Genomic DNA, 24,792 nt, shown 5'->3' with positions numbered 1-24,792 from the left:
TCTGTCAAATGGAGATGGGAGATGTGGATAAATAAAACTAAGGGCTTTGAGATTTTCAGTATGAAGGCACTATGCTAATGCAGACTGGCAGACAATATTGGCACCTACAAGAGCTTATAGCAAGAGCTGTTCTACAAAATACTAGGAAAACATTGAGGTGAAGCATGCTTATGAGCGTATAGAGCTAAAGTTACATAGATGCATTAAAAAGCTGCAAATTTAGAGTAGGAGATACTTCCATCCTACATCTTCTAGAGAAACAATACAAGACCATATCAACAGTACTTTCTGTTGTAATGATGCAAAAACAAGTTCTTACAAATTTTTCAGGACACGGAAAGTCAAACAGCTTGACCATGCCAAAATCATCGCCTGTTACAAGATTGATTCCCGAGTGAGAGACACAGGCACAGTTTACATCAGCTTTTTCAGCATGCCTGGACCAGATTCCAATTACTTCATCCCCTAGAACACTGAAACAGAAGAGCAAGAGATTCTTTGGAAAGCCATAGCAAAACCAACAGAGTAAGGAAATAGTAAGCAGCTCTCATATTGTAACTGGTTTTATAAAAATGTAATTTTTACATTTTGTTCTTAAACATACACCTCTTGTATAGGTTTTACTCTGTCATTCATTTTTATATTATTCCATAATTGCTTCTGAAATTGATTCAGTGATGTAATTCCCAAAATAATGTGGCCCATGACAACACTAAGAAGCAGAGGTGAAATCAATAGTACTAATATAATCCAGTGAGGCACTTTCAAAAAAAAAAAAAAAAAAAAAAGAATAAAGAAAGGACAATAAAAAATAGATGTCATAGCATAAGTTTTAGATGAATAAGTTTCAGCTGTTGGAAAATAAAAATATGTATATTCTCATTGTAACTGTTTTGTTGATTCTGTAACATTTTCGTATCAATTTATGAAAAGTTAATCCTTGAGTCCAGTGAAGATTCTTCATTGAAAATCAGAGAGAGAAACTGTCCTAAACAGAAAACATAATTATCTTAAGACTCCAAAACAGACATTTATAGAAAATTTCCTTTGCAAAGCCTTGTGAAAAGTTGCCATTTATTCACCTGTGCTTACAATGTCTATGCGTACCTTCCAAGAATGCATGGAAACAAGCACTTTATCATTTGTTAATAGGTGAATAATTTGGGATTTTTTCTGTGATTCTTTCCCCCCAAATCAGCACACAGCACGCTACATTCAGAAAGGAACAATGTACTTCAGACATACTGAATTGGGTCAAAAACCACAGGTTTCTTGTTTTCATATCAAAGAGGTGACAAAAACGGATTAGCCAAGCAGAAAGCTAACAAAATGAGTTTTCAGAGCCCTCTGAAAAGCTTGTAGTTTTAGTCATGTCTTGCAGCAAAGGAGTCAGGATTACTATTGTCTAAAGTTGTTCATATGTGGAAAATCTTCAAGTACTTATCCTCAATTTTTGTCTGAGGGTTGCTAATCAGAGGACAATAATTGCAAGCAGTCAAAGGAGCCAAAATAAGGCACAGGAAATCAGATTTGCACAGAATATAAAATAAGTTATTTAAATGTGAAATAAAAATAAAATATGGTATCATTCTCCATGTAATTTCTAAGTCTGTTTTGAATGAAATATAGTAACTTGAAGGTATTTTAAAGTACTTTTGTATATATTTTAATATGCAAATGTTAATAACAACTTTAAAATACAGAAACATTAGTGTAATACTGTAAATAAAACTTGAATTACCACAGTCTTATATTGTCTTTTCATGTTTTATGTTTTAATTTTCCCTGTACCCTTATCCCCAAATTGCTATTTTGAAGTAAATAGTGCAGTATTCCAGGTAACATGCACAGTGCATTGAGAAATTACCGAGGCTGCTAGAGATATATCAAACGAAGCTAGAGATAGACAATGAATAGAAAGGTACACATTAGAGAGCCCAGTTTTAATCAGCTATCCTCACCAGTCAAACAGCTTGTGTTCTACTGACGGAATCTGCTATGTACTTTCTTTTGCTGTACCATACTTACCTGATCTGTTTCCATAGCAGATGGGTGTGTTAACAGAAAGCATCTGACTGAATGAAGGGATGAAACATGCTTTTAAACTGTAGGTGCTTCTCCTGGAAGTTACAAGTGTTTAACAGGTGTAAATGTGTGAATCATTTACCTTGTCCAAGTAGCCCACGTTATTCTGTCAATCACAGCCTGGTCCACAAGCTGTTTTCCTGAAGGCACTTCATAGACTTGCCTTTTGTAAGACCCAGTAGACACCTTTGAGATGATCACAGAGAATTTAGAATACATGAACTTGTTTGAAAAGATGAAGAAGTAATTATAAAGAGCTCTGAGAAGCATTTTCTTGATAGTACCTTTTGCTCTGTAAGTAACTTATCTATTAATAAAACTTGCTCAGTGAGTTGAAAATATTCAAAAATCTATACAAGCGTAAAGCAACAGTGAGAAAGTATAAGATATCTTCAATTTTAAAATGTCTAATTAATAAAAAAAGAAATATCTCGCATTCTGCACATAATATTAATTCTCTCTATATATTGTGTATGTCAGTGTGTGTATAAATAAGGTAAAATAAACTCCTATTTTTAAAACTGACACAAAGGTATTCCTCTCAGCCCGCAGATGTTGATCTGATAGTGAGAGAAGCTTATTCCTCCTCTCAGATGCGAAGAAAACATAGAAAGCAAAGTCTGCCTATTTTATTTTGATTTTAAGAGATGTCTTGAGCCCTGTGGCTGGGAGTTGTAACACTCTGATTTTGGTCCTGGTCCACGAAGGCTAGCACTGAAACGGTGTGTAATGCTACCATTCTGGTCAGGGATATGAAGAATTCACAGGTCCCTGGGGCCTATAGAATGACAGACTGTACTCCTTCCTCTTTTAAGACAGCCCATCACCATCACAGAGATAAAAAGGCAGGAAGAAGCATTACAGTGATTTTGAAATCTGTTTCTTCTTTCTATGCTTATTTCTTGTATTAATATCCAGGATAACTATTTTCATCATCCACTTATCACTACAACAAAGTAATAGTCTAGTGACAGTAACCTACTACATTTCATTACAAAACTTAGCAGCTGTCAAAGAGAATACTTGCAGAGTATCTATCTTGAGTACGTTTTCCGTTTTGTATCTTGCACAATTAATGACTGATACCTGGAGATAAGAGCTATCCGCAGAGAAGTCCATCTGGATGACAAAACTTGGGATGTCTTTGCAATAGCTGACTCTATTTAGTGTGGGACCCAAAGTCAGATCATAAAAATCCACTGCATTCTCACTGGAACCAACTGCTAAGTAACGAGAATCTGGGCTAAACCTGAACAGATAAAAGGGTTTTATGAACACAGGTTGTCACTTAGAACAGATTCTAATATTTAAGAAGCACAGGTGAATTTGCATTTCAAGTATCTGCTATCCAGAACTAAAGAGGGAGGTGGAGTATTTCATCTGCTAAGCAAAATAACTTCTGAAACAAGTAGCATTTTTGGGGAACGCATATGCAGTAGAAGGTGGCAATAATTTTGGTACAGCTGTCACACAGAAGTGAACTGGGAACATCTCTCAAATAACTCTGTTATCTGTTTTCATTACTCTCACAGCTAAGCCAGACCTTCTAGATGAAATGTACTGAATAAAACGATACGAAATAAAATCTTTCATCTGCCCAATGTACACTGTGCACAGTAGTTTCTTTCCTCCGGTTTTCCTTTCTAGTCTTTAAACTCAGTAGCTTCCTGAGCTGAACAAATTCCTTACAGCCCCTTTTGTGTTACTAGGGAAGTTTCCTCATTTCTATTATCTGCAAGATAATAGATTGGGACAGCTTTCTGATTCCAGCAACTCCATAACTCGAAGTGGGGCTGTCCTGCCTTCCTGCAGCAAGGTCCCTGTTTGCCTGTGTTTCTCCCACTCACCCCACTTTGCTCTCCAGAAGCTTCCCTGAGCTGATCATGATCAATTTATCTTGCAGAAGGAACAGTCTTGTCCTCCATTCAGGAAACAGAAAAAAAAAAAATTTACTTCTGCTAACTCCTTTCTAACAAAACACATTAAAAAGCAAACTGACAGGCAGACATTCCCATCATTTCTCACAATCCAGTCTTCATCTGTAAACTTCTGATCTCATTTTACTGCCTACACACCATCTCACCCTGCTCCTTTTCACATCTTCTCACCTGCCTCCTGATTAGTATGTTCCTATTGTCCATTTACTTCCCCATTCACCCTTCATTTTAACTAACCCTTGACAGTATCATCTGACACTATGCTACTGGCTGTTTTTTTGACTGATTGCTGTCTCTTACCTTCATGTACCTTCTCCTTCCTTTTTATTCCTGCTATCAGAGTCACAAAAACTCTGCAATTCACTCATTGATTCCAGATCTCTGAAATATCACTGCAACGCTCCTCAGAACACAGAATTGTATTTCTTAAAAGTCAAAAGAATACAGATTTCTAGAATACTACAATAGACAACGGCGTTTTCTAACCTGATATCTTGAATAGCTGATCTTCTGTCCCTTTTTTTCCCCCAAATTTTGAGAGAAGTCACAAGCAAGATAATAAATTCTCCATTTTTCATGCCAATAGCTACCATATCACCTTCTGGGCTGTAACAAACAGTACGAGCTGCGTGTCCTAAGCTGACTTTGTTCAGCATCTTCTGTGAAGAAATAAAAACCCAGAAGAGTAAATGTTTCTATTTGCTCATATTAAAAAAATACCTTATGCTAATAGTTTGCTACTATCACATGGATTATTCTCAGAATACACTAAATAACAAGTTTCAAGTCCTCAACACCACCTCAAGTCTAGGATATTTTTTTTTTCCTAACCAACAACTATTCTCCAACACCTACCTTTTCAGCAATATCCCAGAGTCTTACTGTGCCATCTTCTGCAGCAGAAAGGAAAAAATCTCTGGAAGGATGCGTTGCTAGGCCCCAGATTGGTCCATCCATATGACCATTAATTAGAATGTTACATGCAGCATTTTTTTCTCCAACTTCAATTATTTCGGCATTTCTTGTCCCAACAAGAATTTTCCCCTTGAACAACAGTGAAAGAGATATCTCTGATATAATACATTAACTACTCATGAACTACTGGTGAACAGTAATAAAGATACAATCCGAAGCTATAGTTCTGTCAAGAAGGTTTGCTGAAATCAAGTAATCAAATAATCAAAGATAATTTATTTTTTAAACTCCTCTATGATTTATCAAAGTACAAAGCTGTATCTAAATCATACTAGTTATTGCTTGTAAGTCAGGTATTTAAAGTGTGAAAAGAATAGAAAAGCAATCCTTAGTTAGTCTTTAATAAAAATATATACAGAACATATCTACAGAAGTAGATTTTTTTTTCTGCTGTAAAATCAGCAGATACCTTCCAGCTCAACCTTTAATTTCAAATACTAATTAAAAGAGAAAGAAGAAGCAAAAAAATTCATCATATGTTTAATGCTATAGGTCAACCCACAAATTATAAGCTTTACTTTAAGGACATGATGCTTTCTTTACCTTGCCTCTACAAACGGAGCGAACACAGTCCGTCATTTGTCCTGTCTCTAGTCTGAAGGCACGACATCGTTTCAGCTCTTGATCCCATAGCTTAACTGCTCCTCCTTCCTTTGATCTATCAAGAAATCAGGAACAACAATGAGTATAATAGCTAGCACAAAAAAGACAATTAATGTGTGAAACAACTATATTATTTAATGTAATGTATTGTAAATGAGGCATTTAAGTATGTTTTAAATCATTAAAGTCTCCATTTGGTTTTACCTAACAGGTGGTGGTAATATCCTGAGTCTCCTAGATATGCAAGAAGTACTGATTCAAAGTCCTCATCAGAACAAGTTGAGAGATGGTCACTGCTAAGGTTAGTCTGAATTAGTAGCTCCCAGGGAATTTGTCTAGTCAAAGGAACAGTTAAGTGTGTGAATAAACTGCCATCTTCTTATTAAGACAGGCAGAGAATAAATGTGGTTGAGGGAAACAGGAAAGATATGTTTTGCTACTGTGAAAAAAATGACAGAAAATTTTCACTTTTGTCAAAATGTTGCTATTTTCACTACTGTGAAATAAATGACAAAGATACAGGAGAAAAATCACACAGTGTTAATTGCACAAGATGCCCGACTGATACGTATTAATCATGAAAGCACTAAGTATTTCCCACCCACTTTCAGAAGAACTGGTATTTCAGTAAAGAACATATTAAAATAAAAAAAGTTTCTAAAAAGGAGATAATTTTTAACGAAACAGTAATAAATCTGGCATTTCCCATTGAGCTGGGACATAAGTTTTATCTGTCCTCAAAGAGAAAAGAATCTTCCCCAACAGAAAAGAAAAAAATAATGTTCCATGATATTGAGTTGCCAGTGTTACAGATTTGATTACTGAACAAACCCTGACAAAGAACTCCAGAATGTTTAATCACAGTTACTGCTTTTGTACTACTATTACTAAAAGAACTGTAATGAATTATAAATTGCTAGTCCTTGCAATGCAGTATTCTCTGCTTCCCAACAGCACTGTTTTGACATATGACTGGTCATCATACTCAGCAAAAAGATTTCCTCAAAAGAGGCTGGTGAACTGCAATTAAGAATGCCAAGGCAGAAGCAAACATGCAATTTTCCTAAATGTAGAATTTGTTTTGTGTATTTTCAGTACTCCATTTTCCCACAGGAGATGAATTATTGTTTCTTACTGTTATTCACTACCATTTCTTTCAGGTCAAATACTAATTTTTAAGAGGCTTTGAAGCTAAGTGGTAGAGAGAACATTCTCCAAGTAAAATCCTGGTGATGTTTTATAAATACTAGAAGAAAATATTTCAAGCACAGGAATAAATAAGTTTTCAGCTGGGTCTGAATATCTACCAGGATCTTTAAGGACTGTTTAAGGAAAAAGTAGTAAGTGGCCTGGGTCCTGCAGAATGGGGCACTATCATGCCATCAGGTGGACTGTATTACGGCTGAAACATTTTTTTTTTCCTTTTATCATTAGCAAGGAGCTAAGAAAAAATTAAAGTGCTTGAAGAGATATTTTGCTTACAACCCCAGAAACAAAGGAGGTTGCTGTACCTCAGATTCAAGAGAAGACAGTTTGCCTCCCCCATCATAACTAAACAGATCCTTCCTTTAAAAGAAGCTATGCATTATGCTGTTATAATATTTGTCATTCATTTATTTAAGCACAGTTGTGCAAATTACTTGCATTAACAACCTCAGTTCAACTTCAGAAAAAGACGTCACCCACCAAGGACTAGGTAACTTTTTCCTGCTTAAAGCTGTATTTCGAACTAAATGTTTTTGCCTTCTCTCAAAAATAATACTGTTGTGATAAATACCATTGAACCATTTAGGAAAATGATAAGGTGATTTCAAGGCTACTTTTGATTATAATATTTCAGCCCTTTTCAGCTTAAGGGGGGAGAACTGTATCATCTCTGATAATTCGTGTATTTGTACTTGGAGAAACATTACCTGACTGATGTAATGCAGTACAATTGATAATGCAATATAATTGATAATCCATTCACTTAATTTATTTTAATCATAGAATCATAGAATGTTTTGGGTTGGAAGGGACCCCTAGAGGTCATCTAGTCCAACCCCCCTGCAGTGAGCAGGGACACCGCTAACTAGATCAGGTTGCTCAGAGCCCTGTCCAACCTGGTCTTGAATGTTTCCAGGCAATTTTACACTTGCCTATTATTTTTAACTAAAATAAAGTCATCATAAAATGCCTGAAGAAGCTTGCATGTGTGCTTTAGAAAGATGACTTACCCAGCAGTTAGAAGTATGAAGAACTACTTGTATAGCATTTAGATGACTTTAGGTACTTTGGCAAGGTGCCCAGGTCAGGATCCTAGCCATTTAGGCTTTCTCTTATAATCAATGGAAAAAAACAAGGACTTGAAGCTCATCTGGGCTTACCTGCACTTTGGAGGTGGTGGCTACTTTTTTTCCTAGCAACTACTTAGGGGTCTGGAAGTGACTACTCTTCTAGCTTAGATGTCTCAACTACCTCAACTGGGATGCATCCAAACCATTTTTAAAGAATACATGTGCATGCAGAAAAAAGAAAAAAGACGACTCACGGCCTTTCTTTGCCTCCTGTAACGATCAAACCATCTCTTAATGTGGTATACATTGTGAAAACAGGTCCATTGTGAGCTTTGGCCACAATTCGTATCAACACATGATCTTTCCAAACACAAACATCTCCACTGATAGTACCTGTAAATGTCAAGTTATTCTGAAAAGGGGAAAAATATACTCATCATCTGATTTTGAGCATGGCATGAAGAAAAACATTCAGAAATAAAGATCATCACCATTTGCTTTTAGGCTAGATCACTTTTATTTGCTGCTGTAGAAAAGCAAATTGTGTAAGGGGTAGTAAGAACTTGTAGGGACAAAACAATGTGCTACTCTATTCTTTCTTGAAGTCTGAAAGATGCTTTCTTGTAGCTAATAGGCTCTGCGCTGCTAGAAGAAATGCAATGACTTAAGCTGCACCCACTGGGTTATCTGTTTTCAGCCTATCAGGTGTGCCAACTGTGGTAAAAATGTAGAAAACCAAGAACAGTTTTGACTTTTCACACAAACAGGCAATTTACACTCCCTTGCTATGTGCATTACACTTGCATTTTTGTTGTGAGGTGAAGGTACTCACTGGATTACAGCAACCATTAGTTTACGAAGAAAAGAGTTTGACTTAACCCAGAACTAAAAGTTGCCCGTTCTTTACTTCCTGGTTTTGAAAGGTAATAAAAATAAATTTAACCACCTCTGAAATTTAAGGGCAATTTATTAGGATACACTTAAACCCAACAGGAACTGGTTATGGAGCAAAACTGGTTTAGTAACTTACGTGAACAATCCTCAAATTCAGTATCATGTGTAGCATTTTAGAGTACCAGTACACATGTATAGTTTTGGCCAGAACACTTGCCTTGACTGAGGTGGGTTCATGTTCTACATTCTATTTTTAAGGGCGGGTGGGTGTGGGGTGCCCTAATAAATGAGTAAATAAAAGAGGACTGGAAATGAACTTGGGAGCAGATCCTCCAATCGTCCTCACCGCATAACTGTTGGGCTGTTTCCAGCCCCCCCTTTAGGAGTACCTGAACTAGCTCCTTCTAAGACAAAATCAAGGAAGAACGCTCCCAGAACTGCTCCCTACTGGAAGAATGGAGAACACACCAGGCTTGGCTTTATTCAGTTTGCACAGCTTTTTACAAAAGCCCTGAGAGCTTTGCATCCTCAAACAACCTCATACCATACTCCAGGATATTCAGCATACAGGCTGATTTTCATGCTAAGAATCTGTCCCTCCATAAGAAAGTTCACAGAGGTTTTCCAAACCCCAGACTAATGACTGGGCTGTGCATCTCTAACAGTTAGCATTTGGAAGACATCTTATTGCTTTGTAGGACTCTCTCTTAAATCAGAGGTACCTGAAAGAGGGAGACGCCACTCTGGAAAAGAGATAGTCTCACGAAAAATGAAACCACATGCCAGTTACAGTTTCAAAAATCAAATCAATACTAGAAATCTATGGCTATCTGCCCAGCTGAAGAGATGAGTGCTGCTCCTACAGAGTAACTCCTGAAATGGCAGACATGGAACTTAGCAACAAGGCCTGTATTTGTCAAAAAAAAAACAACAACAAAAAAACCAAAGGAAAACAAAATCCTACTGCAGTCGTCTAACAGTCATAGATGTTAACAAACGCCCCAGGACAATGCTGCTCTCAAATCACCCATGAGTAAATGCATACAGATTATAATACAATCACCCCCACGTGGGCATAAAATGGGCCTCATTTCTACTGTTCGGTTCCTTCAGTCCTGAGTCAGCTTTGTGTTACCTGGATTAAATACCAAGCAGCATATTATCAATCCAAAGCACCTATGTTTGTTTCTTTTGAAAACATACAAATCCATAGTCTTTTTTTCTTTTCTGTTCTAAAGAAAGCTGGTATTAGGTCTAACTAGCAGGCAAGTATTAGAAGCGCTAAACTGAGTTTAATAAAGCAACTAACATAGAATCATAGAATATTTTCAGTTGGAAGGGACCCCTAGAGGTCATCTAGTCCAACTCCCCTGCAGGAGCAGGAGCACCGCTAACTAGATCAGGTGTCTCAGAGCCCCACCCACCCTGGCCTTGAATGCTTCCAGGGATGGGGCCTCCACTACCTCTCTGGGCAACCTGTTCCAGTGTTTCACCACCCTCATTGTAAAGAATTTCTTCCTTATATCTAGTCTAAACCTACCCTGCTTCGGTTGAAAACCATTACCCCTTGTTCTGTCACAGCTGTCCCTACTAAAATGATTTTCCCCATCTTTCATAAGCATACTCATAAGCAGATCAGAAAAGTCCCATTGAACTGAATAAAGGCAGAAGAGTCAAAAAAATTTTGTTTGCATGCATTTTAATGTAGTTTGTTAAGGTACATACCGCTCCAAAAGCTACAGATAGCATCGTTTGCATTCGGGCATCTTCTATGGAGCTCAGCAGCCCTTTTTTACTGAGAAGAGCTCTTCCAGCCAGTGTCCAGAACCTCACATGTTTCACTCCCACAGAAACAAACTGGGTATCTGAATCTGGTCTGAATTCTGCTACAAATATACGCTGGTTATGACCAGCTCGGCTAGCAATTTTGGCACCTGGCAGAAAGAAAATGGACATTTTGAATTTGCTGGGAAAAATATACATTTATGGTTGAAAAAAATATAAAAATTATGGAGAATGATGAGTCATCCAAGACCACACAGGTTGTGAAGAAAAGCACAAACTGCTCCTAAATAAAAACTAAATTAAGATGCAGATTAAAAAAAAATAATCATTTAACAAGACCAAAGTTAGAAAACTTTCTTCTTTCTACAGAAAATGCAGAAAATGACTTTGTTACATATGGTCTTAGATTCAAAGGTAATGCTTTTCCAGTCTCCTCAGATGTGTTAAATCAGCCATTTTGACCCATATGAAGATTCCTCGATCTGGATCCTTAGCTGTCATGTTGAATCTGTATCAACTCTTAAGAATGAGCACAGGCATGATCTGACTGAAATGGCAGTGAATTGCTGCACAGGCTTTTACCATACATCCTTCACACTACCTAAGATTGTATAAATACACATTTGACATTGAGTCCAGCTGCGCAGGATCTAGCAAACAAGCTGTGAAGGATCACTTTTTATGAACTTGATAGGTGATCTTTATACTTGTGGGAGATACTAGTTCACCAAGGGGAATCTCCAAAGAGCAGAAATAAACTCTTAAGGCCAGAGAATAAGTTTCATAATCTGGGCATGGGTTTGCCAGACAGAAAGGAGATGAGGAAAGGAGCTGACCAAATCACTTCAGCCTAAATCCTGAACTCAGATCAAAGCCAGTCTGAAAACACATAGCATAGCTTAAGATATCAATTACATAGCTGCATAGAGGAGCTTTACTGGCATCACATTTCTGCAATTTGCAGGTTTTGGGGGATAATTTTAGGAGTAGAACAACCTAGTCAATAATCAGATTTCAGAGAAGAATAAGAACAGAGAAGAACAGAAAATTTCTTCTGGGTACAAAAAAGATTTTATACACAGATATTTAGCAGCTACTAGAATGGGTAAGCACATTTATTTTACCTCTTCTTGTACAGTGCATAATGCACAGTGCACAGCATTTATCATAATTATTTTTGATGTGCTGACATTTTTATGTTACAGTTGCTCTTGACTCAAGCCAACATATTTCTAACAATATAAACACAAACCCAAGCACTTTCCTACCTTCCTGCCACTTCCAAATGGTAATGGTGTGTTCGGGATCCAGCCCGATGGAAAGCAGCAGTTTGCCGGTGGCACTGAAACTGACTGAGCAAACGCCCTTTGAGTGGTAGCACCGCAGTACTGACAGCGTCTGTTTGTTCATCGCGTCCCACACATGTATAGAAGGAGCTGTAGCTACACAAATATAAAACATGCAATTAGTATACGTTTTGAAAATGTCTCGTAATTTGCTTCTTGAAGCAGTTTGTATTTTTTAATAAGACAAATAAAATTGTTCTGGTCAGACAGAAAAACAAAAGAAAGAAAAGAAAGGAGATTTTGGCCTCCCTTTTGGAAACCAATTTACAGCAAACAGGACCATTAAGTATGACTAGGAGTTGGCCTCATTACACTACTGGAGATTAAAACTTTGCTTAACCTGTTACTGGACTTAAGAAGCACAGCAGAAGCTCTGAAATCAAGCTACTTTCTCCTGTTTTTCTCCTAGTAAAACTTTGCTCAGCACTCTAACTCAAAACCCATCATGAATACTGAGTAAATCATCAAGAACGTAATTTCTGCATGGGGCTTTTGGACAACTGATAGCTACAGAGAAATTAGTTTACAGTGCAAGGCCAAAATCTCCTTTTCTACAAAATGGCCATCTGTCTGAAATGCATGCTCTCTTAGGAGAACGCCAGCTGAATAATCAGCTTGCTTACTGAGGTAGAAGAACTAGGGTATTTAATTTGGTTTGCATTGTTTAGACTTGAAGCTCTTTTCAGTAAGAGTCCTTCCATGCTACTAATGTATGTGATTGTTTCTATTATGATGACATCTAGTTGTTTTCCAAATGCAATGCCTTCTCCAAAGATCCTGCAATCCATGTATAGCTTGCAATCTCTGAATAGCACCTAGGGCACTTCCAGGACAGTAAGATTTTCTCTCAAACTTCTCTACTTTTGATCTCTAGTAAATCTGACTGCAGAGTCTGGAGGTTACCAGTTATTGTGTAGGCCTAGATTCACATAAACTAAATTCTGTTTCAGCTCCACGCTTTGTGTTTCTAACCAGCTAAATCTCATCCCTCAAAGGCATGCATATGATGGGAAACAGTAGGCACAAGGAACTAGGTAAAATTTTAGTCACATGAAACTAAGTTTTTGAGCACAATTCCACAGCTGTTCCAAAACAGTCTTTAGGACAATCTTCCTAATTTCTTCTCCCTCCCGTTGGAATTTCCTCTCATGGCACCAACATACCATTATCATCACCTTTTGAGAGGTACTACAGCATAGTATAGAAAGGGTAGGGGTTGGCAACAACTGGCATGTCTCAAAATTTTCAGCAAACTCCTTGCTGTCCTTATGGAAAGTTGAGGGAATGGAAAGCTTTACTATGGCTCTGAAGTGTTTTTATCTCTTCAGCACTCCCCTTGGTAAACTCTGTATTGCCCTTGACCTGTGCACCTCCCCTATACCCTTGGACAAAATTTTCTTTTGGGTGGCAGGCAGAAACCTAGATTTCATGAATAAAAACTGACAAAATCTTTCAGAGCAAGATTTGCAGGACAGAGAACATGGACTCTAAAGTCCTTCTACTTGACGGTGTTCTTCTGAAAGTCTCTGTCCTGACCTTGCATCCTGCATGTGGAATACTCCAGCTGCTCAACATCGGCTCTCACAAGGGAGATTTTGCAAGGTGTCATCTCCTTCTGGGAGAAGTTGCATAAAGCTACCATGGGCTGGCAGGACAGAAAGTATCTTCAGTAAGATGAAGCGAATTTATACCAAGTCATTATGAAACTTAATTTGCCATTCCAGCCCATTACAAACATTACTGCTTCAAGAACCCCTGCATCACTGTAGACAACAGAAAATTGGAACTTCAAAAGCAAAAGTTGTCGGTAAAAACGGTGCCAAATAGCCATCAATAAATTTTAAGTGAAACTATGCAACTTTCTAATGAAGGCAGGCAGCAGCTTGGATTCCAGACTAATGGTTCCACAAAGAAGAAAAAAATAAGAGTGCTGGTTTCAGGCAGTGACAACAGAATTTAGTAATATACACAAGCTCAAACTGAAGTTGCAGTAGGAAGAAGGCAAGTGAGAGAGGGAAAGTCTCCAGGCATTATATGCAGGACTAGAGATGTTCTTTCATATAAACAACCATATCATCACTGCTTCTTTTATACAGTTTAAAAGTGTGGGAAAAGGTACCTATATTCTTCCTCCCATCCTTAGAGCAAGCACAATTTGGCATATTTAAAAGAAGTCAACACACATTAAAAATGCCATCGTACATTTGTTCTTCAGAGAACAGCTTTAGATCCACATGAAGAAGATTATTATACTTCCTAGGTACACATGAACACACATTTATGCATCTCTGAAGATGTGTCACAGGACAGTTATGGCTGCTCAACAGTGAACTCACTCACACATGATGGTGATGAATTTTTAAGATTACAGTTGAAAAAATAACATATTAATAAAAATAGCTCAGTCAAGACTGTCAAACTGTCAAAGACCCAAAATGATACAGAAAAAAATAAACTGACATCATAACAAGCATTTTGGATCAGTGGTAATAACTGCATGACAATCATACATAAATGTGAAAGGTGATTGTTTTTTCACTCAGTCACCTAGGCCTCCTCAATGGATTTACTTTAGAAATGCATATTTAAAATTATACTCAATTGAGTGTCTAAAACAAATGTTAATTGTCAGCCCCAACATGTTCATAAAACCTGCAAGCGTACACAGGAATGCTACAGTAGCAGTATGTATTAGAACTCTCTAACAACTGGGCAGCAAGAAGGGAATATGCTACAACAAAAGCAGTTTTTAAGAGTGTTCTAACTTTTTAGCTGTTTCTATACTTACACTTTGCTGAGCTACCGTGGTTTATATTCAGTGCTGACAGTAATATGACTGATACAGGGCTTTAATAAACTAAAAATGAATTCACGTCACTTATTGCTCTATAAAGCTGTAGGTGGCTATGAGATAGGCTAACTACACCTGAAGATGTTAAAATTTTATTTCCCTTACCTGACATATCTGCTGAGTCTCCTGTAATGGAAAAGCAGCAGAAAAATAATTAGACCAGAAATACGATAAATGCTAAAGAAAATATATGCTACATTTAGCATAATTTCTTAACACACACCTTGAGGTCATCTCTTTGCATTGCAGCAGCACCAATACTGCTTTTAGTGTTAAAGATGAACAATTACTGATAAAAGGCAGTCACATCAGAAACAAAAATTCTTAGAATGAATATATTTTGATTTCCATTTTGAGTTACAACACAAAAATCTAGTTTTGGTGTATGTTAGGCCTTTCTCTGCCAAACTAAACAAAAACCATATTTTACATGTTACTGATATTTTATCAATCTAAGTGGGAAAAAAATTCTGATTGCTATTCTGCTAAGAGGTAAGGTTTGAGTCTGACTTTGACAAGTGGCAAATACACCCAAAGTTCTTCTATAGAAGCATTAAGAAATCGGGATTATAAGGGTTCAGGTACTGGGAAATTTTACCAAGACTCTGCATAACAGCATTACAGCTTAAAAATATTTGAAAATAATGTTTCTGTATATCTTTTGAAGATTTAAATCAGTTAAGTATGTTCTGTATGGAGTATGTACTCCTTAACATCTGTTCAGAATCTAAAAATAAGTGTTGCTTAAAGATATTTTGCTTCCAGCTCATTTTTCAGATTTAATTCTCTCCTTAAAAATAGTGTGTTTTGTAGTTTAATTTTTAAGTGTCATCTGCTCATGATTTGTATGCCTTAATCCACATTACAAAACAGTTAAAATTGTTCTACTGCTAGTCGATGTAGAAATGATTATGAAATAAAAAAGCATTAAAGGACCTGTGTTTCTTCCTGGATAAGACAATCACTGAAGAAAATCCATGCAAAGAACAAATTTTCACATTATGCCTACTTTCTTCCCATATATTCTATCATACGGAAAGGCAGACAGGGCCAGATTAAGAAATACGCTGGAAAAGCAAATTCCTAGGGACAATAAAAGATCTGTAATTCCTGCAAATGTTCTTTGCAGTCAAACCATAGGCAAACATCTGCTGATAATTTTTTCCATTTAAATAATTTCCACTAATGATTTCTTTAAATTGATGTGAGGCAAGAAACTCAGCAAGAAATGAAGCTATTTTAGCTAAGCAGTTACTACTATCAATGAGTCATTTTTAGTGAAGCATTCACCTAAAAATCCAAAAGACAGAGGGAAGCAGGTAATTTACTCTGACAAACTGACCATATTTAGACGAAACATCTAAAATCTATGAGAAAAAAACCCACCCTATTCTGGCTAAAATAAACTGAGGGTTGGGTTTTTTTTGTATTCTATGCACTAAGTAAAACAATGTTGTTTTGAATCCGCTGAGAAACAACGGAGAGTATGAAAACTGCAATTGAGTTGTAGGACTACAAAAATGACACTATTCTGCAAAATTTAGGAACAGCAGTATTAGTTCAGCTATGCAAATGCACAGTGGGGTTTTTTTTCCGTTTTGTTTTTTTGTTGTTGTGGGCTTTTTTTGTTTTGGTTTTTTTTACCTGGTTAGTTCATAGATCAATTTTAATGTTACTATGAAACATAGATTTTCCCTCTAAATCTAAATTTATCTGTATGCAAACACCATTAGGGTTTTGGTTCTGCCTAGGATATTACAACTATGTATTATCAAAACACCAAGTAGGTATTATAAATCTGCCTGATGAGATAAAACCTACATAAAGTGGCATCTCTTTTAAGAATCCTGTGTTTAGTCCATATAGAAGTGAAGGATAGCTCAATTAAGCTTCTTTGGAAGGGCTATGACTCTTTGGAAGGCCTAACACAAGCTCATAGTTAAATAAAACCAGCTTAATTTCATGGGGCTTAAAATTTCTAAAAAAAAATATTTTTCATAAAACTCCAAACAAAAGATAAGGTCAATCTTCTTTCATGCCTCAATGTTTTTTGTTCAACTTTACTAAATTACACTCCAAGAAACATATAAAGAGGACAGGTAACTGAGTAACACTCATACAAACGGAGATAGCATAATCAACTATTTTTGTGATTTATCATGAACTCACAAGGCCCTAATTGCATGCTCTTATGTTAATTTCTTTTTACAAAAAATACAAACATACCTACTTGCCCAGTTGCCACTATGTTGGTAAACTTGGGGTGCTGATTTACAGTGAGGCACAAAATATCATCATTGTGTTCCTGGTAAAAAGACTGAGAGCCTAAAAAGAAAAGTCCGATTCATTAAAAATTTTATACACACATAGACATGGTTAATGTTTAAAAATTTTACAGTATTTTGTTAGAAAACAGCATTATGATGATGCTGCAATTTGGAGCTTAAAACCAGAAACTCCTGATTTTTTAACTCAATTTTAACACATAGCACGCAATAACTCCGAATTATTACTTCAAATTTTCTACATCAGGTTGCTTAAATATCCCAGAAACAAAGACACTGTGTTACTCTTTAAAAGGTCTAAGTTATCTAAACTAAATTGTTTATTGAGAATGAATGTATGTGATATGGAGGACTGAAAAGTAAACCAAATAACAAATAATTAACTTATTCTTAGAAAAAACATTACACAATTATAATGACTCCATTGTTCAGCTGTTTTCATTTCTGTGATCATTTTAAAAAACAAATTTCAGAAAGCTAATACCAAAATAATCAAATCTTTACTTCCTTCAAAATTCAGTCACCAGAATTCACATTTCAATATACTTCGTTTGCTTATGCAGCTATTATGAATCACCTCTACAGACTGAATTTTCAGCAACAAATAATAATAATTTTCCCATATACTTATATAAGATTTAAAGCATACCAGTTACACTTCATAAACTGTAACTCCATGTGTGTGAAGAAATGTTTTTCCTCAAGTTTTTTCCTCCTACCTGTTGCCACATTATACAAGATCCCAACAGATGCAGTATGATATATTACATCAGCACCATCATTCAAATAGTGCACATTGTTTCTGCAGTCCTTGCCTCGATACCCAAATACCAGCTCCAAAATTAGGTCCTAAAAAAGATATTTACATCTATTAGACGCCCAAAACCTTAAAGCGATTATGAAGTTTACAGTCTTTTCCAGGATTTTATTTTTCAAATGTGTCCTTATGCAGTAAAGAAAAAGGAGTTTAATGATGTCTCAAACCAAGAGAAACTGAGATCCTGCCTTCCCTGTCAGCTTACATTGGTGCTCATTCTTGCCATACACAGTCATGTCATCCTATCATCTCTGTGGGGCGGATACTGTAGAATATTTATGTGTATACACACACACGTATATATACACAGAAGGAGATACTCATACACATGCATATAAATAAATACATTACAGTGAGCCAAAAAGAGCACAGCTCTTGTGATGCAGAAGATACTAAGAAACAAAGAATGACAAACATTGGTCCACAATTTAAATCCAGCTGGCAATTAAGAAAGCTGAATTAACAGCCTAAAACTTCTAGAACACTGATGGTAAAAGGCCATTTATTACGAAACAAAATGTTTGGTGTAGCATATCACAGAAAATATTTAAGCTGACACAAAGAACTGCATTTTTCAAGGTTAGATGAAATTTCCACTTCAGCTTAATCAAAAGTGAGCATATTTATTTGTTTTGGCCATGTAACTAAAAAAAAAAAAACCCAGGTGCCCAGCTAAAGGCATCATTAATAGATTTTTTAAAATTATTTTATTTTTACAACTGTTAACAAAGATAAATTTTAAGCAAAATTTTACAATAATTTTTTAAAAAAATTGCAGTAAAAGATGCTTTGTTTTATTAGTGATAACACACCCATTAACAATCCAATTATGTAAACAGGACATATTGCTTTCTACACACTGCATTTAAATAATTTTATTGTTACTAAGAATTAAGTTGTGCTCCATTTTGTTTGCAGGAAAAGGATATATCACGCTTTTCTGGATTTAAAAAAAAAATTCTCTCCCACTTTTTTTGCTATTTACTCACTATTAAATATTTCCATCTCTGATACATTTTAAATGAAACAATCATTTAGTGTGTCCACAAATATGTCAATTTCTGGAAAAAAAAAAATCCTAAAAGGAGAGGAAGAGGAGATCAGTGATTTTCTTACCTCTATAGGTCTCTTTTTTTTCCCAACATTATTCGTCTGAAGTTTCTCAGGCTGTGGCAATGCCCTACTAACTGGTGGTCTGAAATAAAGAACTGTGAATAAGAGAAGGCTGTCCGTCACCCATTCCATACTAACACAGTACCTTCCAACCTGCTACTGCATATGGAAAACTTATAGCCCTAACCTGCTTAACTGATATTTGTATTCATCTTTAAAAGAAATACCTCTGTCAAAGGAAAAAAATAAACCACCTTTGTTTAACATGCTAGGCTTTCCAACAGTTCTTCAACAATCCATGAGGTTAATGCTTGGTTTACAATGAATGACCACTGATCTAACATTCTTAGCATTTTCATGCTATATTGTTAAGGCACTTCCATCTTCTCTGTAGCAAGTTTTATTGGATAAACTTTAAAGGCTTACCTGATTAATCTAAATGCTTGAGATAATAATTCCTGTTCCCACATGCCTTCAGTAGGCCCTGTATTTTCTTATTTTGGTACTAGTTTGTAAAGAACCCCAGGCACATCTGCCCATTCACTCTTACATCAACACAAAAGTTATTGACAATGCTTAGTTGGAAGTAAACCATCACCATGCAAACGCATGAATATTAGCCATAACTTGTGTTCCACTGTTCTGAATAGTCGAGATTTAACTAAGAAAACTCAACTAGATATGTTTGATAAATATCTGTAACATATCTTTCAGATTATCTTCAACTGTTCATATACAAAGAAGCATACAAATAAATACATTTTATCAAAATCATGCAATATTTTCTAGTATATGCCAGAGCACTGGTTATTGATTCTATATATATGCACATGTGGCCACAAAAAGAAACCTGTAAGTTTCACCCCTAAGAGATACAATTAATTTAAAAATAAATTCTATGTATAGATTCAATGAAATCCAATGATTTAATCCAGGAGGCAGTGTGACAAACTAGTATCACATATAAAGTAACATCTCAGCTCTCTTCCATACTCCTTTTTAGTATGAAGTACTTTTAATTCTACCTTTTTTCCTGAATGATAACTTTGATGCAAAATAATCACCATGTTTTTTCTAATAACAATAGACTATTATTAGTTTGTACACTGTATATTTTGAGCTACGTTTGAAAACTATATCTTCAGTTATTCAAATAAAATACCATTTTCTGGGCTTTATTCCTCCATTTTCCTGCCTAGTTTTAGTACAATAAGTATATTGATGTCATATCGCCAATCAAAAGATTTGTACATTCTATAATGCGAATTATACTGCAACTATAAACTGTGTTCTGAGATACTTCATTTACTTCCTCTATGCTTAGAAGCCTGTAAAGTGCCTATGGAAAAAAAAACAAAAAACCCACAAAAGAAAAGCAGATGATGAAAAATTTCTGTTTGGTAAAGAAGTCTGTCCAATGCCTGGACCACCCAAACATGATCAAATTTATTAAAACCGGCTATTATATTAAGATAGGGCCAGAGGGGGGTACTTGAAACATTTAATTCACCATCATAAATCCAGATTTCATGAAACGTAAAATCTTTACAACAGAAAATCCAAATCCAGATCTAAAAAGAAATCTTGCTGCTTTACATTGGATAGTTAACACAATGAGTCTTTTCACAGGCAGGGAATATGGGCTGTATTAAACAAATTCTTATCAGAGCAAAGTACAAAATAAAATAGTTTAAAGTTAAAAAGAAAACTCAAGGCATGAAGGAAAATAACTAAGGCTCATATTTCATATTCATTTACAAATAAATGCAAATTAAACAGAGAACACTAAGTGAAGTACGGAGAAAGACCCTTATAAATTTCACAAAGAATGGTAGTTGAACACTTGTTTTTTGTTACTCCAGGATTCTTACTCTTGGAAAATAGACTTTCAGTAAACTGGCAGTAAAGGGAAAATCTACCAGACACCTACCAGGTATAGCAATGCAGATCAGAAAAGGGAGTCCAATGTGGACACGCACTAAAGGTCTCCTCACTCGGATGCCCCCAGACTTCATTCTCAAAGATCCTCAGTTACAGATCTCATTTTCCTCTCTGAGGTCTTCAAATAGAAGGAATTCACATACACCTCAAAACAGAAAAACAAGGCATTTGGATTTCTTTTTCAGTTATAGCCTGCACCTAGCCCACAGCCATAGCACCCTTGTCCCTTAGTCTGTGAAGGCAAAAAAGTATTCTAACTTTTAAAAAAGAGGAGGAAAAGTATACCAAGCATGGTCTGGGCTGTCCTCACTATCTACACAAGCCCGCTGGCCAGTACAGGAAGCAAGGAATACATCTGATTTCTGTCAGCAATCCCAACATCCAATTTCATGACCACTCTTCAATCATTCCTGTCTCTCAACCAGCTCTTGCCAGGTCTTATACTTGATGTGAAATTCCTAGGCCCCCCCAGCTATTTTCCAGGTCCTTTCTTCTCTTCTGTCCTATCACCACTGACTCCTAGCATCCTCTCGACTAGCCTGTCATATTATAATGATAGTATTGCTAAGTACAATTAGAATTCTCACTTTTTAATTAAAAAAAAAAAGAAACTACACTTCTATTTAGAAGTTTCTAAATGATCAACAGAAAACACTCCCAATAGGTCACTAACTTTATCATATTAAGTAATATGGAGAAAGGTCACCTAAAGTTTTGCAGAGGAAAAAAATCTTTCACCATATTTGTTCCCCACCTCCACAGATGAGCAATTTCAGTTACAAATACAGTGATCAAGAGGTAACAGGTATCTCCCAATGCCACAGAAGCCTTCTGTGTGCTACTGAAATTGAATCAAATCCAGTCAAGTAAAACTACTGAACTGCATGAACAAAAAAGGCACCAATTTGGTATGAGGAATGGGCTTTCTGGAAGTACTTCAGCATTACAGAGAATAAAAACCTGCCCTCATTCAAGTAAATGAAAAGAAAGAGAAACTAATACAGCCCAGATCCAACTAAAATTTGCTGGGGGATAGGGGGGAATCAGACAGCTTCATCAAACATCTGAGGTAAATTTACATTAAGATTCCCTCTTCTCTCTTCAAGAGCAACTTTTTTTTCCAATACCTTTTTTGAAATGATCACACTGACCTCCCAAAATATTAACAAATCTTTGTTTGGGTTTTGGAGTGGGGCACTTTTTTTTTTTTTTTTCATATGAAAATAAGTACTGCTTATTAAAACTGAACAAGTTCTAGTACTACAATATCTGAAGTTAAATGGCCAAATAATAACCAGTTCTCTGCCTGTGCAATCAAAAGTCTTTGAAGAATGAATAGGGTTAACAAGTTAAATGAATTGCACATACTCATGATTCTATATATCCTGTTATTTTATGACTAAGAATTATACTTATTGAAATATATCTTATACTTCATTTGTTTAACAGGTTAATGATATTAAGAGTTGCTAACCAATTTTTTTCCTACCTACAGTTTATTCCTTGGAATTATAATTAAAGTTCCTTAATTCCTTTGATACTTCCATAATTGCTGCTCATTTATTAGGTAACTAGGAGCACACTCACAAATGCAGGAAGTTCCTTAAAAAACACTTATACAGAAGTGGTTCCTTAAAACCCACTTACATAATGTTGACTTTAAATCCTTTTTTAAATTAAGCAAACACAACGCGTACCTTTTTCTTTTTAAACATGGAAATCAGGAACAACGCTAAGGGCTGAAAATTGGAAGGCTGTATACCAGTGATTCTGTTGGTCCTAACCATTAGTTTCCACAAGAATCAGAGAGGGGGGAAAAAAAAGAGGAACCTATAATAAATAGTACCAATGTTCAAATGTTCATGATTTTTCCACTATCATGTTACCTCTTCTCTCATCCCATGCAGCAGCTATAAAATCAAACAGCAAGTACAGTAGGGAGCATTGCAGAAATGTGAGACTGGCATGCTATTTGTTGTGCCTGCTGCTTCTACTGGCATGTTGTAGAACTCAAAAAGGCTTCTGCAGAAAAAGAAATCCAGCTGTCCATGACATATTAAGGACTAAAAAGAAAATCACCGTGCCACTTTACTCAGCTGTGAAGCATCAACACCCAAGATATGATTGCCAGCCTACACACACCAGCAGAAAAAAATCCAAACCTTCTTGAAGAAAGGAGAGGAGAAAAAGATACACGCTTCTTACAGTTCCAGAGAGCCTTCCCAGCTGAAAGAGAAGCGTAATTTCTGATGCTTTTCAGACACCAAGGAAATCTTTAAATGTGGCTTTCTTTAGATTACATTGCACCCTGCACATGGAACAAGAATGTCTGAGTGTAGATCTAGTAATCTTGCATACATTTCTCTGCTACATCGAACAGCAGACTGAGAAGCATATTAGTAGCTAATGTCGCTCTTTCAAAAAAAAAAAAAAAGTATCTATGAAAAGCAGCACTTGCAAATGAAGATTTTGCATCAAAGACAGGAGACTACTATGTATTACCATCAGAAGTCCCCACCTGATCTGAAGCAAGAAGTCCAAACTGTACGGAACAGAGTCCCTTTCTCTTAGGACAATTCCTAACAATCTATCCATAAAAATACTTTTATGCCCATCTCGACTTAGAGCTTCTAAGAAGAAAAAAGGCATTCCCAGAAACACTATTATTTAGGAGGAACAGTGTACATTTACCAGTTGTCAGAGGCTAGTGCTGTTTGACTGCTGTTGCAAAGATACATAAAAATCAGAGACTGAGGGAGGACTGCACAGCTCAGGGAGATAGATTCAAGGAAATAAAAAGGATACATCTAAAACAGCACAGGAAACCCCTGTTTGAGGTAAAGAAAATGAAAAGTAGGTTCAACAGGTTTTCCCTTAGGGGGGCGGAGGGGGGAAACCTAAACCAAACCCACAAAACCAAACCACCAAACCCAAGCTTAATCGCAGTAGGAAACTTGATGACCATAGGTCATCCAGACAGCTCTGGAGTAGGAGTGACAGCACTGGTGCTGAGCGGGCTGGCAGCGTGCAAGGGCTGCAGGCTCCATCACTGGAGATCAGTCCTGCTTTGCAGATGGGGGTAAGGGAAGATTGAGCAAAACTGCCCAATCCACCTCCTACTCACTCCAGCATGCTTTCAAATATGTTATAATTTTAATTTTGGATTTGTCATGGACAATCCAGCAACGGTCTTATGACTGTGGCTCTAGAAATTGATAAAAGAGCCCTTCTTCCACTTGTCACCCTCACATTTGACACAGAGCACTCAAGCTCATTTCTTTCCTTCTCCCTCCCCCCTTCTTATTTCACTTATGTTCCTGAAAGACAGAGGAAAAAGTGAGTTAGAAGGAAAAAAGGCAGAAAAATTAAATAGAGCAGGAGAGCACACTAAAGTTTCATGAAAGCAGTAAAACTGAAAGGACATGGTGGTGGCACAGGTTTATGTTACTGGAAGTGACCTGCCTGGAAGTGAAGATTTCTCTGCTGCTTGGATCTAGAAAGTGGCATTTTTATAACATTTGCTGTCTGCTAATCCCTTGTGATAGAATGGAAGAAGAGGTAAAACAAATATCGTATTATATAACCGCTTGAAAAGACCATCTACACTTAAAAGCTATACAGAGAGACAGATACAAATATAGGTTGATATCCAACCTTAGCCAGTCATTAGAGTACATTTACATTTGTATATCGCCACACAAAAGAATAAAGTGAATGTACATTGGTCAATATAACTTGACTTGACAATTTATACTCAGCTGTATTATCTCACAGGTCACCTAAACAATTTATATAACTACTCATATCCATGAAAGACTAACTCTATATTGATTCAGAGCAGTGGAACCAGAATGCAAATTACAAGCACGTATGTATTTTTTTCC

General features: G+C 36.3%; 1 protein-coding gene across 1 annotated transcript in view; it reads right to left on the bottom strand.

The window, feature by feature from the left end:
- Nucleotides 1–24,792, bottom strand: part of EML5 (EMAP like 5) — a 100,211-nt gene that overhangs the window by 928 nt on the left and 74,491 nt on the right. The window contains exons 30-42 of the mRNA XM_035894266.1: nucleotides 18,971–19,049; nucleotides 17,757–17,886; nucleotides 16,979–17,077; nucleotides 14,858–14,878; nucleotides 11,824–11,997; nucleotides 10,496–10,704; nucleotides 8,131–8,288; nucleotides 5,541–5,655; nucleotides 4,878–5,066; nucleotides 4,509–4,681; nucleotides 3,172–3,334; nucleotides 2,168–2,271; nucleotides 320–473 (exon numbers count right to left, since the gene is read on the bottom strand). Coding sequence (XP_035750159.1) covers nucleotides 320–473; nucleotides 2,168–2,271; nucleotides 3,172–3,334; nucleotides 4,509–4,681; nucleotides 4,878–5,066; nucleotides 5,541–5,655; nucleotides 8,131–8,288; nucleotides 10,496–10,704; nucleotides 11,824–11,997; nucleotides 14,858–14,878; nucleotides 16,979–17,077; nucleotides 17,757–17,886; nucleotides 18,971–19,049 — 1,768 coding nt within the window. The remainder of the gene's footprint in view (nucleotides 1–319; nucleotides 474–2,167; nucleotides 2,272–3,171; nucleotides 3,335–4,508; nucleotides 4,682–4,877; nucleotides 5,067–5,540; nucleotides 5,656–8,130; nucleotides 8,289–10,495; nucleotides 10,705–11,823; nucleotides 11,998–14,857; nucleotides 14,879–16,978; nucleotides 17,078–17,756; nucleotides 17,887–18,970; nucleotides 19,050–24,792) is intronic.

This window comes from Egretta garzetta, unplaced genomic scaffold (assembly GCF_000687185.1).
Source record: "Egretta garzetta isolate BGI_Z169 unplaced genomic scaffold, ASM68718v1 scaffold435, whole genome shotgun sequence".
NCBI classification, from domain to species: Eukaryota; Metazoa; Chordata; class Aves; order Pelecaniformes; family Ardeidae; genus Egretta; species Egretta garzetta.
The sequence above is the reverse complement of the archived record's forward strand: the minus strand, read 5'-3'. Positions and strand labels throughout refer to the sequence as shown.